The sequence below is a fragment of the Panthera leo genome, chromosome E1 (genome assembly GCF_018350215.1).
Source record: "Panthera leo isolate Ple1 chromosome E1, P.leo_Ple1_pat1.1, whole genome shotgun sequence".
NCBI lineage: Eukaryota > Metazoa > Chordata > Mammalia > Carnivora > Felidae > Panthera > Panthera leo.
The window spans coordinates 41127456-41144946 of record NC_056692.1 but is presented as its reverse complement, the minus strand read 5'-3'; the positions used below and the strand labels follow the sequence as shown (position 1 = coordinate 41144946).

Below are 17491 nucleotides of genomic sequence, written 5' to 3'. Positions count from 1 at the left end.
GAGCTGAAGTCAGATGCTTTAACTGACTGAGCCACCCAAGTGTCCCTCTTCCTCAAACTTTTATGTGGATCTGAATTGCTTGCTATGCTTATGAAAGATGGATTTCTAACTTAGGAGATAACAATTTCAGTCCGGAGTGGAGCCATATATGATCTATAGAGCTTATTTTGGGGAGCTTCCCTCAACATAACTCTTAAATTCCCCATTTTTGTGCTTGAAATCCTTCATTGGCTCTGTGTACCGAAGTTTAAACTCACCTTTCTTTTCTTGCAGCCTAAATTCCTTATTTTTCCACATCTTCACATAACCACTCCCTCCCCACTCCCCACCCCCAACTACTGAAATATCCAACCTTTTTGATTCCTGGGGTCTTTACTCAGGTGGGTCCATGTGTCTTTATTCTCCTCCACTGTAGCTAGGCAAAACCCTGTCCAAATCCATCCTTCAAGGCCACTCCAGAGTTCTCCCAGGCAGAATCAATCTCTTCCTTCTGTGCTCCCTGAGCAATCCAATCCATACTTATCTTTATTAGAGAACATCTTATTTGGTTTGGATCAATGGTTCTCAAAGTGTTGTCCCTAAAGCGGCTGCATCAGTCTGGGATGCTTAGAACCTTAGAACTGTGAATTTTCAGGCCACACCCCAGAACAACGGAATAAAAATCTGTAGGATGGGACCCAGCAATTTTTAACAAGCTACCCAAATCCCCAATGTCCTTAGATCGTGTCTTTGTTGAGGGCAGGGAGTATGTTTTCTCTCTTTCCTCAGTATCTAGCCTGGCCCAGGCAGTTGGCAGGCATTCAAGGATGAATGAATGCAGAATGCCTTAGAAATCTTTTTTTCTAAGATTTTAAGTACCTCTACAGCCCACATGGGGCTTCAACCTATTACCCTGAGATAAAGAATTGCATGCTCTAGCAACTGAGCCAGGCAGTTGCCTCTACCTTTAAGAATGCTTTGCAAGGGCGCCTGGGTAGCTTGGTCAGTTAAGCATCCAACTCTTGGTTTCGGCTCAGGTGGAGATCTCATGGTTCAGGAGTTCAAGCGCCGCGTCAGGCTCTGTGCTGACAGCGCAGGGCCTGCTTGGAATTGTCTTTCTCCGCTCGCTCTGTCTCTCAAAATAAATAAACTTAAGAAATTAAAAAAAAAAATGCTTTGCAGATCATACTTTTATAACAGTGCAGCCTGCACTTTCATGGATACATATCCATGATTCTTTTTCATCCTGTTCTTGCATATGCTTAGACCTAGGCTGACTGTTCCCTTCTCTCCTCCCTTGTCCTGTGTGCCTCACCCCAAGCCAAGGACAGAGTTCTGTCCTAAGTAATAATGCAGATGATATCAGTGACTAGCAGATATCTGACTGCTGGGATGCTGGCAGCATTGTCTCCGTCTCTACATATTGTCTTTTTGTTTCAGGAAGAACTCGACAGAACGGTGGCTGTCTGTCCATCTCCTTGTGGCCTAGTCCCTTGGCAGCTGAAATTTCTGGTAGGTATGTGGGAAATACCTTCTCTTCCCCAAAGTGACGGTGGAGCGAGGGGGTGGATAAAGGAGAGAGAGGAAGAAAAGATCTAGAAGCAGAATGATACAATGAGGTCACATGATAGAATATAAAGACCATAAGATTTGGATTCGGGCAACTTGAGTACAAATCTCAGCTCTTCCATCACATACACCTGGACAAAATGTTTAACCTCAGTGTACTCGGCTATAAAATGGAGATAATATGGTCTTGTCTTAGAAGTAGTGAGGATTCAGTTAGGATGGCCTGAAACAGCTTCCCATGATGCTTGATACAGATTAGAATCAAAACCTTGATACAAATTAGTCTTTGTGAGGATTAGAAAAATACTGGGGTGGTTCAGGGCTGTGCCACATAGTCACGGCACTTATCATCCACCCTGGATGATATCTAGATAAATGGACTTAAAAGTGCCAGCTCCAAAAGTGGCAGGCAAGGTGAGATTTGCCGTGGGAACAGACTGCATGCCTGGGCGAGATGGGATGATAACATTTGGGAGAAAGAAACCACCACCAAAGTTGACCTGGTCCAGGATAGAGGGCCAAGAAGAGGCAGAAAGGCCAAGAGCCAGAGGCTGCTCAAGAAAATACTGATCTGGATCGGATGGGCTAATAACACACAGACTTCTAAACCAAAGCCAAGAGTCTCTACGGTCTTTCAGAGAAGCTACATAAAATACTATGATTTTATTAGCAACCACAGATCTATCATTTTCCACATTTTGCAATTATCCTGCTTCACACAGGATGACTAATTCTAATGAATTATCAATAATACATCTTAAATAACATGTTGTTGAAAAACAATTAAGTTAAAATGCACTATGTAATAGTGCAGACACAAAGTGCAGCTGGCAATTTAATACACGAAACAATGCTGACTCCGTAGGGTTGAGATCCCATTTGGTTTTCCAGAAAGGAATAGACCTTGCCCATCTTTGGTCAGTCCTGAAGCAGTATGCAAGCTGAATGATAAATACGAACTAAAAAGGCTAAAATACTGAAGACCAAATAGGATCACTCTAGAGTCCATTTTACAAGGAAATGCTCAGTCCCTTGTCTGTCAACAGGGATCTGTAGTCCCTACCTCCGCTGCAGTACCTACATATGGTCAGACTGCCTCCATCATCCAGCCTCCGGGACAAGTGGGCTCACAATCCTGCGGGGAGCTGCTGCTGGTCACTGAAGTGTGTTCCCATTCACACTTGACTTAGGGGCAAGGATTCTCTTGAGGAGTACAGCTCTAACATATTTACTTCTAAAAAGATTGTGTCTGCATCTTGTTGGGAGTTGTGTACGGGAAAGGTTATTTGCCAGAGGACATGGTACCAGCCAATGGCGGTCATTCCTCATAAATAACCAGCTCCAGAATCAAAAGAGCATCATCTGTGCCGCCACCTTGTCGGGAACAGATTTCAGTTCTTACCCCCAAAAAGGGGCTCACACTGAGCCTAACAGTGGTTAACTAACTCCCTTAGAAATGCTGTTATCAGATATCCCCATTCCCAGTTTTAGAGGCAACTAAGGAATACAAGGCCTTCCCTGACCTTGGGGTCAGGAAGAAAAGGGGTGTCTGTATTCATAAAGGGAATTTAAATTCCGGCCTTAGGACTCTCTCGAACCTGCTCCAAGTGAAGGAATACGGCTCCCAGCTTGGATGGCAAGAGCCTCAAGTGGAATGTCTTCCAGGACCGACAATTCACTCATGTTGTCACTCACCACCATAAAGAGAATGGTTAGAGGGACCTGGGTTTTGTAAAACTCAGACGTGGCACGACGCGGTGGTACATTCACTGTGTGCCGCAGCTGATTTCTTTTACATAGGCTCTAACATATGTGCCCAGACGTTACATGCCGGGGCAGAACCTTTTAGCGGGAGGGTTTCCAGCATTTCTTTCTGATATGCTAAGTTGGAAAACAGACTTTGCAGTCATTTGGCAAGGGAAACTGTCTTTAAACCCCTCCTCTTGCTCTTTGTTTCTATCCTAGAAGACTAACCATCTGTTCCTACCCTACTGAGGAAGGTACTGGTGTAGGGCCAGGGCACTCTCCTCAAAAGGCATCTTTGATGTTCTTGAGCTGGCGCACGGCCAGGTCTACAGGGAGGCTGAACTTGAGGCTGCTGAGGCGACTGAGCAGGTTGAGGGCGCTCTCAAAGCCTGTGTGCGCCATGTAGCTCCAGGGCTGGTAGTGGGGCTCGATGAGTGACCCCGACTTGCAGATCAGGTTCACCCAGGACACGAGCCGCTGCTCATTGAGTGCCATGCACACCAAGGCCTTGAGCTCTGAGTCTGCGCTGCGCTTAAAAGGGTCGTGCTCCGTCAACACCATGTGGATGGCGGTCAGTAAGCTCTGCTTGGGGGTCACCACAGTGCCTCCCATAACCGGCAGGGCAAAGGACTGGGAGAGCTTCCGTGCGGGGGATTCCACATAAGCACGGCCGTTCTTAGCATGGTAGTACTTTACAAAGAGCTCCCACGGGTGCATGGCCTCGGGGGCTGAGGAGAAGGCTGGCAGCAAACAAGCAATGGGGGCCATGACAAGGCTCATCCCCGGTGAGGAGGCGTAGAGTCCATGGGCCAGCAGGTCCCTTACAGCCACTGTCAGCTCCTTCCGCACGGCCGTGGTCAGCTCGTCCTTGCCTCCCAGAGAGAGGTCCTGGAGGTTGGCGGAGGTGATGACGTGGTCGTGCGGCTGGTGCCTCAGGGCGAGCTGCTTCACTCTGTCTACTGATACCTCCAGCCTCTTCAGTAAGGGGGAGTAGTCCCTGTCAGCCTGGCTTCTCTGCCACAGGGTTTGTGGGATCTGGCCCGTGGCGCAACCAAACTGGCTAACGGCAAAGATCTGGAGCACTGCGAGTGCACGCCGCATGAGGTGCAGCCCCGTCTCCTGAACCTTCTTCACGTCTTCTGCCTTTGCTGTTCAGAAAATGCAACGACTCATCAGTTAGGGCCATGCTGGCACAGAGGTACATTCAACAGGTCACGGGCTGGGATCCGGTCCTGCTTCTGAGCTACAGTACACGTCCCACAGGAAGCCAAGAGCCACCCAGCATGTTGCTGGACCTAACTGTTTTGGGTTAATAATAGCTGTTACTGTGATTCCCACACCAAATAACCCGCTCACTTAAAGTGTATAATTCAGTGATTTTTTGTATATTTACAGAGCTGTGCACCCATCATCCCCAAAAGAATCCCTGTACCGTTAGCATTTCCCATTCCCACTTCTCCCCAGCCCCTTAAGCCCTAGGTAACTGCTAATCTACTTCCTACCTTTCTGGATTCGCCTATTCTGGAAGCTGTACTTACTCTTGCTGTTTCCTGGAGGCAGTCTGCCGCTGTCAGTTCTGGTGGAGCCACTTCCTGTCTTCCCACTGGCCTTGCACTCACAGTGTGCACTGTCTGCCTGCAGTGGGCTTCCCACTTCATCTGTAAGCAGGAGTTACAAAGAGGAGGAAAATGAATATTTACTAGTGCCTACCACATGTAAGACTTTTACAAATAACATCTGATTTGTGTGGCACGGTGACTGGCTCAATAAATATTTGCTGAATGAAGGAAGCGTGAATCATCATTTCAGGGGTGAGGAGAGCGGGACTAAACAGGTTAGGAACCTCCCCAAGGACCCAAGGCTAGGAAGTGGCAGAACTGGGATCTGAACTATCTGGTTCTAAAATCCATCTTCTTGGGGCATCTGGCTGGCTCAGTCGGAGGAGCATGTGACTCTTGATCTTAGGGGTGTGAGTTCGAGCCCTACACTGGGTGTAGAGATTACTTAAAGATAAAATCTTAAAAAAAAAAAAAAAAAGAAAAATCCACGTTCTTTCTATTCTACCGTGCTGGCTCCCTCACTGAGTGATCAAACCTCCTACACAGTACATGAAGAATGGGCACCTTTAGGAACCAGTACTTGGATTACATATAATTATTATGACATCTGTCCACCCTGCTCTTCCCATCCCTTCCTCTGACCTTGGATGAAGTTGATGAACATCTCGAGGTCTCGGATCTGAGTCTTCAGCTGCTCAACCAACTGTTCTTTCACTCGGGCCGGGTTGACAATCTGAGCCACAGCTGCATCCACACGCTGCCGCAGCTCCTCAGTGGACAGTGAACTGATGTCCTCATTCAGGTTCATGTCCAGTTTCTTTATTAGTTCATCTATGATCACCTATCAAGACCACAAACAATGGGCACACCCTTTAGAATTTTCAAGGAGAGGGCTTGAAAAGGGAGTTATTTGCTGGAGTGCTTCCTACCTTTAAATGGAAATCAACGACAGACAGAACTCCCAAACCTGGGAGAGGACATGATGTGACTGCTGATCAAGGTGAGAGCACAGAGCTCCTTCTCCTACAGTAACAAGGACCCTTGGTTCCTCTCAGACAGAAATGGCTCCTCTCACTGCACATTCTCTACCAGGCCAGGCAACTTGCAGGAGAATAACAGTGTGAGTAATCCAAAGTGGTTGATAGTCCAAAAAGCCTCATAGTTAGCTTTCCCCAAAGCCTCCAAGAGAATACATATGGATTTCCTTTAGTTTCTAGTTCTCCTCATCCCTTCTTGCCCTACTCAAGGCAACTAAAAGAAAAAAAAAATCTCTACTAAATATCAAAGTGCATTAGAGCCAAAATGCCCTAGTGACAATATTTGGAACAGTTTGAAATCCAGTTAATGTAACTCCAGCCAAGCCAGAGAAACAGCTACATCACGGTGAGAGACAAACATGTTTGTAGGGGAGGCTGTAGCTGTATTTCTGCCAGAGATTTACCTGCCTACCCAGGTGTTGCTTAAATAAATATGGCATTAAAACCAGTCTGGATTCCTGGAATACTTATCAACTGGTAGTGGGGAAAAGCTAACTTACACTGGAGGAGGTGCCCAAGTAGAACTGTTTTAATGATCAAATGAAAAACTATTATTAAAAAAAAAAATTTTTTTTTTTAACGTTTATTCATTTTTGAGAGACAGAGAGAGACAGAGCATGAGCAGGGAAGGGGCAGAGAGAGGGAGACACAGAATCTGAAACACGGTCCAGGCTCTGAGCTGTCAGCACAGAGCCCGAGGCGGGGCTCGAACTCACAAACTGTGAGATCCTGACCTGAGCCGAAGTCGGACGCTCAACCGACTGAGCCACCCGGGCGCCCCAAAACGATTATTATTATTATATATCACTACTATTAGTATAACCACCAAAAAGAGCTCAGTTAACATATTACAAAGCTTTGGAATTTGTGTTTCCATGTGTGAATGAAGACTTGTCCCATTTCCCTTTGATTTGGGCCAACAAAGGGATTCTCAGTAAGACCAAGGGTGAACGAGCTAGGAAAGAATGTCCTGTGAACACAGGAAGGGACAAGGTAGCCTTAGGTAGTGGTGGGCGCCTCTCTGGTGTCTGCTCACCTGCTGTCTTTCCAAGACCACGGACTGTGGCAGGGAGTCGTAACTGCCCTCTTGATAGGCAAATGTTTCCAGGTCATCCAGCTGGGTTTTGAGCTGCAGTATAAGTTCTTTCTGCTTCTCCCTTTGGGTTTCCAGACGTTCCCGTTTCTCCTGCTCACTCTAAGACAAGAAAATACTTAGGTCTATTTCATAGGAAAAGGAAAAATCAGGGCACAAGGGCACATTAAGAATCCTCGCAAGCTAACCATGACTACTGAAACAAAGTGTTTCCATATAATCCTAAGGAAATACAGAATTCATACATAGGTTCAAAAATGAGAATAACGATTTCATCCAGAGTAATTTATTAAGTGTGTTTTCTTTAAAAAGGTATTTGTCCCTCATTGGAAACAGAATATGAATACAATGAGGCCTTTTGTTAAGACAGCATTCCCAGCCCCTCCACAAAGGCCTAGTTAGGATAGAGACAATTTATCTTAGACAAGACAGCCCCCCAGGAATTAAACATGCCATCCTCCACAGCCAATTAACACAGATCAACTCCTGAATACTTTCTGTGGCCACATTTTGCAAGAGAATCTAGAGATAAGGGTGTAAGAGAAAAGATTTATAATTCATAATCAGTTTTCTTTATTCTTCTTATTTTTTAAAGATTTCATTTTTCAATAATCTCTACATCCAAAGGGGCTCAAACTCACAACCCTGAGATCAAGAGTTGCATACTCTATCGACTGAACCAGCCAAGTACCCCTCATAACCAGTTTTCTTAAGATTCAAAGCCCCTCCAATGTATTACAGATGTTCGCACAATCAAAAGAATTAAAGCAGGTGCCTGGGGCAGTGAAAAATAAAATCCAAAAGCCAAGCAACAGGGGTGGGAAGGTAACCATGTTAAAAAAGAAAGAAAAAAAAAAAAAAAAAAGAGTTTGGTAAGTTTCCCTGACCAGTGACTCCTTTCTCCATTGTTGGCCACCAGGCAGATTCTGCATTTAAATGATGAAAAATCCTTCAGGGTGGTGAAGTCTTGCCAATGTATTCTCAAATACTAGTTCTTCCTTAACTTTCTTGATTATCAAAAACAAAACAAACCAGGGGCGCCTGGGTGGCTCAGTCGGTTAAGCGTCCGACTTCAGCTCAGGTCACGATCTCGCGGTCCGCGAGTTCGAGCCCCGCGTCGGGCTCTGGGCTGATGGCTCAGAGCCTGGAGCCTGTTTCAGATTCTGTGTCTCCGTCTCTCTGCCCCTCCCCCATTCATGCTGTGTCTCTCTCTGTCTGAAAAATAAATAAACGTTAAAAAAAAAATTAAAAAAAACAAAACAAAACAAAACAAAACAAAACTAGCAAGTCAGGTGCAGGTATAAGGCTGCATTTTCTTTTTTTTTTTTTTTTTTTTTTAATTTTTTTTTTTTTTCAACGTTTTTTATTTATTTTTGGGACAGAGAGAGACAGAGCATGAACGGGGGAGGGGCAGAGAGAGAGGGAGACACAGAATCAGAAACAGGCTCCAGGCTCCGAGCCATCAGCCCAGAGCCTGACGCGGGGCTCGAACTCACGGACCGCGAGATCGTGACCTGGCTGAAGTCGGACGCTTAACCGACTGCGCCACCCAGGCGCCCCAAGGCTGCATTTTCAACCAGCAGTCTATAGGACATTAAATTTAACCTTCAAATGGAACTTACCAAGCCCTCCAAAAGATATGAGACAGGACAAATGAAAAACAATGAATTAACTTTTTATTCAAGCTCTTTAAAAAGCAATCCTTTTGCTTTACTCAACATGACAGCAAGCCTTTTCTCAGGACACTCCCTCTCCAAACCTTTCTGAGTATTGGCATTTCTTAGAACCTTGTTCCCATCCCCTGCTGAGTGAGGGCCTAGCTATCCTTCTGGTTTCCTGGATCTCCCGGGGCAGAGCTGATCATTTCTCACTCTATGCTGTACACACTTCTCTAGCTCATGTCACATTATAATCTTTGTTGAGGATTCTGTCTCCCCCAGTCTATGAACTCCTTAAGGGCAAAGGCCTTGACTTTGTACCCCTGTTGCCTAGCATGGTGTTTGGCACAGGATAAACTCTCAACACACATTTGCTGTATGTTACTGAACTAAAACAGGTACAGAACGACACACTCCAAATAATGAGCTCTGACTGGAGGAAGCTGTCTAGCCAGCCCAAGGAGAAAGTACAGGGAAGCTCTGTTTTTGTTTTCACTGTATCCTAACTTCATTAAGCCAAGGAAGAAGAAGAAGAAGAAAAAAAACAGCCATGAATCCTGATTCTGTTTTCACGAGTATGTCTGCTGAACTCTGTTTCCTGCCATGGCACCATGGCAGTTACAGCGTGTTATTTATTGGAATGTGGGCAAACAAGTGTAATAGAGAAAAACGAGCTCTGGTTCAAGGCAGAAAATAGTGGAAATGATTTCCAGTATGAAGTGAGAGGAAATACTGGTTTAAAAAAATCTGGAACTAACAAGAAGTATATCATCTGGTTCAAACATGTCCCCCCACTTAGATATTTTATGTAATCTTCTGTGCATTCATTAACGCATAAACAGGTGGTACCAAAGTGGTATTTTGAGCACTGCTTTTTTTCCTAATTTTTACTTATTTATTTTGAGAGAGGGCATGTGCAGGGGAGGGGCAGAGAGAGAGAGAGAGAGAGAGAGAGAGAGAGAGAATCCCAAGCATGCTCTGTGCTGTCAGTGCAGAGCCTGACATGGGGCTTGATCTCACCAACCATGGCATCATGACCTGAGCAGAAATCAAGAGTCAGACACTTAACCGACTGAGCCACCCAGGCGCCCGGTGAGCACTTTTTTTTTTTTTTTTTAAGTTGTACTCTGCTTCTGAAAGAGAAAATGAACAACCAAAAGAGCACCACATCCACACAGAAACTTTGATGCTTCTTGCTCCTGAACAAGGGCCTGGTTACAGTAATCCTTTCTACTCCTTTCTACTCCTTAAAAATCTGGCAATTTGAGGTGGCTGCTCCTTGTGCCAGGAGCTGCGGGTATATGGAGAGGAGGGTGGAACAGCAAACACAGGATTGTACTGGAAACATTTCAGGTTAAAATAAGCAAGTCAGTATCTGCTACTGATAAGCCTTGGTTAAACCCAATTTAAGTGGGAAGAAAGCCACGTATAGGTAGTAACTTGAAGAATGAAAATGTGGAGAAGACGGCCAAGTCTCTTCAACACCTCCAATAAGCTATCTGCAACTGTGCACTTCCAGAGATTCAAAGACTGTTAAGGAAATGGCATTGGCATACAGACTCCCATTACTCAGTGGAGGCTAACTGAACAGATCTTGTCACAGTTACCAAAGGGGCTTCCTATCTAATACCTAGTTATTAGGCAGGATGGGCAAGGAGGTTTAAAATTCCAGCTGTAGGAAAGGCTATAATCAGGAGTTGTGTTTTTTTCATTTACTAAGTGATCCTGCTGTTCAACAAAGCTTCTGCCCCCACAAAAGCCTAAAGATTAAAGACGTTTTCTAGATTCCAGGAAAGTAGGAACAGGCAAGAGGTCTAAATTTCCATGGATTCCAATTCACTTACCCTTCATTAGCCAATGTTCTCAGCCCCAGGTCGGGGTACTCTATCAACAAATGTGCTTGGGCGTTGGGTACTTTATGAGGCCACGGCAAGGTGAGGGGGAGCCGCACTGCTTTGGTTGGTTGCCCTGTTGCCCTTTGAATACTCTTTGCTCACCACTCTTCTGTCCCGCACGTCACCACACCTGCATCTCTTTCCACACCCTAGGTGGACACCCCTCACAATGAGGTTCCCAGGCCTCGGGGTCCTCCTGCCCTTCAGCAAACCTCGCACACCTGTCTTATCTCCTCGTCTCCAACGCGCGAAGTACTCACCGAGACCAGCCGGCTTCTCACCGCTGCTACCTTGGTCCGCGTCAGCATCGCCACCCACCCAACCCCCTATGCCCCTGTCCCTAGGGGTCTGGCCCAGATGCTCACCTGGTTCTCGCCCCGCAATCGTGGCCGGTCCCCTGGCAACCCATCGCCATCGTCGCTGGCGGGGTCCTCGGACCCCCCATAACCCAGGACGTGCGGGCAACCGCGGAAAGCGAAGTCCTCGAGCTCGCGCAGGAGGCGCTGCTGCTCCGCGGGCGCACCGCGCACCACCTGGCGCAGGCGGAACTGCACTTGCGCGAAGTGCGAGGACAGCGCAAGCAGCGCCGAGTCCAGCCGCCGCCGCTCAGCCCGCAGCCGCCGCAGCGTCCGGCCGGGAGAGTCGGGAGGGGAGCCCGGGGCCGCGCCTGGCTCCTCGGCTGCCGCCTCTTCCGAGAACGCAGCTGTCCCAGGCCCGGCCTCCGCCACTGCCCCCACCGGGGCCCAGCGCACCGCCTCGCAAGGTGGCGGCGACTCCTCTTCCTCTTCTTCTTCGTCCTTCGCCTTTGGACCAACGGCAGCTACCACCGTTACCGGCTCCGCAGACGCTTCGACAGCCGCCATCTTCCCGGAAACGCCGCCGCACGTCAGCCGCGCCCCCTCACTGCCATGGCAACGGCGAGCTGTCTGGGAAACCCGCAGGAGCGGGTGGGCGGGGCACATACGTCAGACAGTTTATGGTCACCTGGGGCGGGCCTTCCCAGGGGATTTAACTGGGGCTGATAATTTTTTATTGAGCGCCTATCGTGAATCAGACACTGAGTGCCCTGAGAGTTGGAGAAACGAGTGAATGAAGCCAGGAGCAAGTTATTCGGTGTGCACGTTATCTAGTGTGGCTCTTGCCCTGGTCCCCGTGGGTGGGTGGTCTATTCCTAACCTGAACGTTTCTGGAGACCCAGAGATGTGAAGGACCGCCGGGATTATGCTCTCCCAGAGTCTCTCTGGAGTGCAGATCCCTTGGCTGTGTGGCCACATCCCCCCTTCCTCTAAGGCCTTCCCCGACCATATAAGGAGAGGCAGCTGCTGGGGGCGTCCCCAGTATCTAAAGATAGCGGTCTCTGCTTCGGACTCCAAACGCCACCGGGTAGCAGGAGCCGCCATGGTAAGGTGAGTGTTTCCAGTCGCCCTTTTCCCTGGAGATTCCTTGTCCCACCATTTTCTGGGCGCTCTGGGCCCTGCGAGGTCCCATGGAAACCCCAGACTCCGGGTCTCTATAACTTTCGGGTGGTGAGGGAAGTGACCTGAATGTTCTCCATAACTCCCTACCTCTCAACTTTTGCACTCTCGATTCTCCCCAGGTTCACCCTCCCCCTTCCTCCCCACTCCCATCACGCCCCTTTCACTTCCTTCTGTCTCACTTAGCTCCACTTTGACAGGGCCATGGCATAAAACGTCCCTAAAATTCCCCCCCCCCTCCTTTCCCCAATGCCCCCTGTCTTCCCTCTGCCACTCCTATGAAGCCCCACCGCAACTCCTCTTCAGGCAGCATGCCAGGACGCTGTGGTATGACAGGCCCAAATATGTGTTCATGGAGTTTTGTGTTGAGGATAGCACCGATGTCCACGTGCTCATCGAAGACCACCGCATTGTGTTCAGGTAATGGCCCTCCTCTCTGGAGGGCCTGGTTTCCAGGAACCTTTCCTTTCTCCTAATGCGCCCATGCTCAGCCTGCCGCATTTCCTCAGCTGCATTGTCTCCTCAGCTGCAAGAATGCGGATGGAGTGGAGTTGTACAATGAGATTGAGTTCTATGCTAAGGTGAACTCCAAGGTAAGGGTGGGACAGGACAGTAAGGTCTGGATGGAAAGGCTGCTTGGGAAATTGGAGATTCATTCTACACCTCAGATCCTAACAATGAGGCTGTCTATCTGGCAGGACTCCCAGGATAAACGCTCCGGTCGTTCCATTACTTGTTTTGTGAGGAAATGGAAGGAGAAGGTGGCCTGGCCTCGACTCACCAAAGAGGATATCAAAGTAGGTGTGTGGGGAATGGCCTGCTCTTTCTCCTCTGCTCTTTGTGTACCTGGGGACATAGATCTGGGAATCACCCTTGGCTCCTTTCCCACCAACATTCAGTCACTCACGAGGTCCTACTTGACTTCCTAAATATTCTTGAGTCTGTTACTTCATCTCTTCTAATTCAGGCCTCATCCATCAGTGGGTGAGGTTTATTGCATATTTTCAGTCCTACCCTCAGTCCATCCTTTGCACTGCTCCCAGCATGGCCTATCTAAAACACACATTTGAACGGTACCTGGCTGGCTCAGTCGGCCCAGCATGCGTCTCTTGATCTCAGGGTTGTGAGTTTGAGGCCCATGTTGGGTATAGAGATTACTTAAAAGTAAAATCTTTGAAAAAAAAAAAAAAAAAAGGAGAAGAAAATGGAGATTCTGATCACACTGGCCTAAATTCCCAAATGCCAGGGGCACCTGACCGGTCCAGTTGGTAGAGCATGCAACTGTTGATCTTGGGGCTGTGAATTCAAGCCCCATACTGGATGTAGAGAATTACTTTATAAATAAATAAATTCCCAAATGGAGCTTTAAATGGAGGATGTGCACTGCACTTTACTCCTTTTCATTAGCACCCTCTTTCAGGCATTTGAACTTGTCACTTCTGCTCTTTGGGTTGAAATCCAAGCACCACAGCGTGACATATAAGCTATTCCTCCCTTCTGGAGCATCATATCCCATTAGTCTCTGCCCTAAACTTTACATTCTAGCCATAGCAAATGTCTTGCAACTCTTTTGCACACACCAGGCTATTTGTCATTACTTTACCTTTGCTCATGCTGTGCCTTCTTCCTGGAAAGCCATCATCACTACCTGTGCCCACCTAACCCTTGCACATCCTTTAAGTCTCTGCTACTCTAAGAAGCCTGGGCTCCTATAGTTCCTTTCTGTGTTTCCATAATATCCCCTGCGTAAGCCACCACCACCCTTTCCACGCTGTTATTATTATAATGATTTATTTAAATTTCCCTTCCCCACTTGGTTTGTGATGGCTGGGACTATATATATTAAACATTTTCTTGAATTAATTTTGTTAACATTTATTTATTTTTGAGAGGGAGAGAAAGAGAGAGAAAGAGTAGGGGAGGGGCAGAGAGAGAGGAAGACAGAGAATCCAAAGCAGGCTCTGCGTTGTCATCGCAAAGTCCAACATGGGGCTCAAACCCACAAACTGTGAGATCATGACCTGAGCTGACGTCGGACGCTCAGCCAACTGAGCCACCCAGGTGCCCCTCTGTTAAACCTTTTAGAATCACAATGCCAAGCTCAGAGTCTGGCCCATAGTATGTGTTCAATAAATAGCTGTTAAAATCAATGAGTGAGTAACTTCTTTTCTTGTTTATAAGAACTTAGAACACAGGCCTCCAAGGGTTATCTCCAACTCCAGGGGATGCAGCTTGTCTGTCTTGCTTGGTTGATTCCTATAGTATTTTATGACACACTTATCTTTCTAGAGGTATTATACCTCTATTCAGTCAGCTTCTGGAGGGCCAAATTTCTATGCTTTTCCATCTCCTATAATGCCTGGCATTGTGCTTCACACTTAGTAGATTCCTGGCAAATCTTTGCGGATGATGATGATGGCATCCTGGAAAGGGGCTAGTCAAAGAGGTGCTGTGGGGAAGGAAGACTGTACCCCCAATGGCCTTCTTTGCCCCTAAGCATGCTCCTGTGCACACGGCCATGTTCTTCTGTGCACTTGTGATGCTCTATACTTTCCTCTTGCAGCCGGTGTGGTTGTCTGTGGACTTTGATAACTGGAGAGACTGGGAGGGGGATGAAGAGGTGGAGCTGGCTCAGGTGGAACACTATGCAGAGGTAATGCCATTTTCTGCCCATCTTGATCATTCTCTGTGTCTCTGCTCATACGGAGGACTGTCATCAGGGCTAGACAGAGATAGATGAGCTTGTCTCATTCGTGCTCATATTGTTTACATATTTTGTGTGATGTTTCTTTAGGAGGGATGGGAGAAATGAATATTAGTGAAACTGTACACTTGGATGCATGCATTAGTCACAGAATTCTGAAAAAGTTTGGCAAAACCTTTACCAACTTTTCTGTCATTCTTGTTCTCTCTTCTATTTTCTGTGTGTGTGTGTGCGTGCGTGTGTGTGTGTGTGTGTGTGTGTGTGTGTGTTTCCTGAGCCAGACAACTTCATGGGAAGCTCAAACTAAGCAGTATAAAAATTTACATCATAAAACAAATAAATTGTGCCCTGCCATATATTATTTGGTTTTAGAATTTCGGCTACTATTTATTCAAGTTGCCAAAATACTAACAGACTGTAACCTGCATTAGTAAGAAGGATGCTGTGTGTGTGTTTCAACATCCTTTTATTTTTTTTTTTTTTTTTTTTTTATTTTATTTTTGGGACAGAGAGAGACAGAGCATGAACGGGGGAGGGGCAGAGAGAGAGGGAGACACAGAATCGGAAACAGGCTCCAGGCTCCGAGCCATCAGCCCAGAGCCTGACGCGGGGCTCGAACTCACGGACCGCGAGATCGTGACCTGGCTGAAGTCGGATGCTTAACCGACTGCGCCACCCAGGCGCCCCTCAACATCCTTTTAAAAAGGGGATCGATTTACTTTTCTCCAGTTCATTCCAGTGATGTGTTAGGGGCTGTACAGATAAGGCAGTTGCCTGGCTGGGACCATTCTCCTGTGGTCCATCAACATACAGGTTGCTCTTCCCTTGCCCTTCTTTTCTTTTGTAATCATTTTTCTCTTCCTACTAGCTTTTGAAGAAGGTCAGCATCAAGAGACCTCCCCCTGGCATGGATGACCTGGATGTGAGTAAAGCCTGCCTTTCAACCCTTTGGTTTCCTTTTAGCCCTAAAAAATAAGATACTAGAAAGCTCGTGTTATGGTCCTTGGCACACCATACTTTTCTCAGTGCATGTCAGCCAAATTTGGATTTGACACAGGAGGTTGAATATTCTTCTCCAGGCTGTAGAAAACCCCAGCAAGACCCTCCTCCCTCCCATCTCCCCTCTACTTCTCTATCCTAGAGCAGACCTGGCCCTGTTGACTGCATTCACAGTTGTAAGGAGCAGTGGCCTGAATTGAAATTCTGAAACCATGTGATGGTTGACACAGTGTTGTTAATTGAGTGCCAGTGGTTTATTTTATTTTTGAAAGTATAAATCCTTCTGTTAGCCTACCAGGAAGTGGTATGATTTAGAAAATCACAAAAGAAAACTTGGTGAGCGGGAGGGAGTGAGTAGAGTTTGTGAACACAAATGTTCACTCTTTGCAGATTCTACAGGCGCTTTTGTCTTTTTTTCTTTCCCTAGGATGATTCTGACAGTGCTGATGCAACAAGTAATTAACTTCTGTGACGGCAGAGCTGGGGAGGAAGCTGGGGCGGAAGCTGGGGCATCTTCCAGTCGCTCTGAAAAGCTAGGGCCGGGGTCTTTGCCAGCTCTTAGCTGTGGGGTCTCCAGGATCTCTGAACTTTCCTAGAAACTCTTTTTACATGTCCTTTTATGTTTTATTTCTTTTTTCCTAGGCACTTGAGTATGGCTCCATCAGATGGCAGGATAGGAGAGTAGACTGGTGGGGCTCCTGACTTCCTACCAATTGGCTGTAATCTTTGTGCTTGGGCCACTCATCAGGGCTCTCTTGAGTATTTGAGCATGTGTGTGTGGTAGAGCAAAAGCCAAAGAAGCAGCGTATAGATTATAATAAATCTGTAAGAACAATTCTCTGTCTCCTTTCTTCTTGCACTTCTTCCTCCTGGAGGCAAACCTCTTCTACCTTTATTGTTCCTCTCAAGGGGTGGGGTGGGTGTTGCAGATCCTGGTCCTCACTGTTGAGATTGGAAACAGAAAGATCTTGGGAGTAGGCTTGTAACCTACATGGGACTTCCCCATGCCTAGATCAATGCTTATTTCTCAGACCAGACACCAGCCTTTCTCTATACCCCTAGAACCATGTAAATTCTGCCACCCCTAGAACTAGCCAGAAACCCACCTCAGCTTCCTGCATAATCCAGAAATTTCTTTGCACTTTAATAGCTAATTGTTACATTAGTTAATGCCTATATCTGTTTGCTCTTCCATCCATTATCTACCCCATTCATCCACAAACATTTTTTTGAGTGCCTAATGTGTACTTAAACTGTGACTTAGACAAAATGCCGTACCCACTCTTTGCCCTTGAACTCATGGTAAAGTACTGAGATTTGTTTAAAAAATTAAACTTCAAAAGTTTATGTCAATCATATATAGATACAGTTTAAAAATTAAAATAGTATAGAAGGGTATAAAATTTAAAGCTGAATTTGTACTCCTTTAAGAGAGGTAACTACTGTTAATAGTTTCTCTGATAAATTGATATATCTATATATGTATATACACTGTACACATAACTTGCATTAATACTTATAGCTTATGTAATCATATTGTATTATATAGTTAGCTGATATATAAAACAATACATATGAAACAAACATACAGTTACTTACATATAGGATAATATATATTAAATCTTGGGGCGCCTGGGTGGCTCAGTTGGTTAAGCAACTGACTTCCGCTCAGGTCACGATCTCACGGTTCCTGGGTTCGAGCCCCACATCGGGCTCTGTGCCGACAGCTCAGAGCCTGGAGCCTGCTTTGGATTCTGTGTCTCCCTCTCTCTCTGCC

General features: G+C 46.6%; 2 protein-coding genes across 3 annotated transcripts; one reads left to right on the top strand and one right to left on the bottom strand.

The window, feature by feature from the left end:
- Window positions 1-2187: 2187 nt before the first annotated feature.
- Window positions 2188-11399, bottom strand: RUNDC1 (RUN domain containing 1). The gene is made up of 5 exons (XM_042915065.1): window positions 10902-11399; window positions 6927-7085; window positions 5496-5694; window positions 4833-4952; window positions 2188-4442 (listed from the first exon to the last, which is right to left on the bottom strand). The coding sequence occupies exons 1-5, from the start codon at window positions 11397-11399 to the stop codon at window positions 3577-3579; spliced, it is 1842 nt and encodes a 613-aa protein (XP_042770999.1). The 3' UTR covers window positions 2188-3576.
- Window positions 11366-16549, top strand: PTGES3L (prostaglandin E synthase 3 like). Of its 2 annotated transcripts, none has more exons than XM_042915067.1 (8): window positions 11366-11942; window positions 12318-12431; window positions 12538-12604; window positions 12710-12808; window positions 14575-14664; window positions 15584-15637; window positions 16142-16169; window positions 16357-16549. In XM_042915067.1, exons 1-8 carry the CDS (start codon window positions 11758-11760, stop codon window positions 16362-16364), a joined length of 645 nt encoding a protein of 214 aa, XP_042771001.1. In that variant the 5' UTR covers window positions 11366-11757; the 3' UTR covers window positions 16365-16549. The 2 variants fall into 2 exon arrangements, with proteins under 2 accessions (XP_042771001.1, XP_042771002.1); XM_042915068.1 differs by having other exon boundaries at window positions 12296-12431.
- The last annotated feature ends 942 nt before the right edge of the window (window positions 16550-17491 follow it).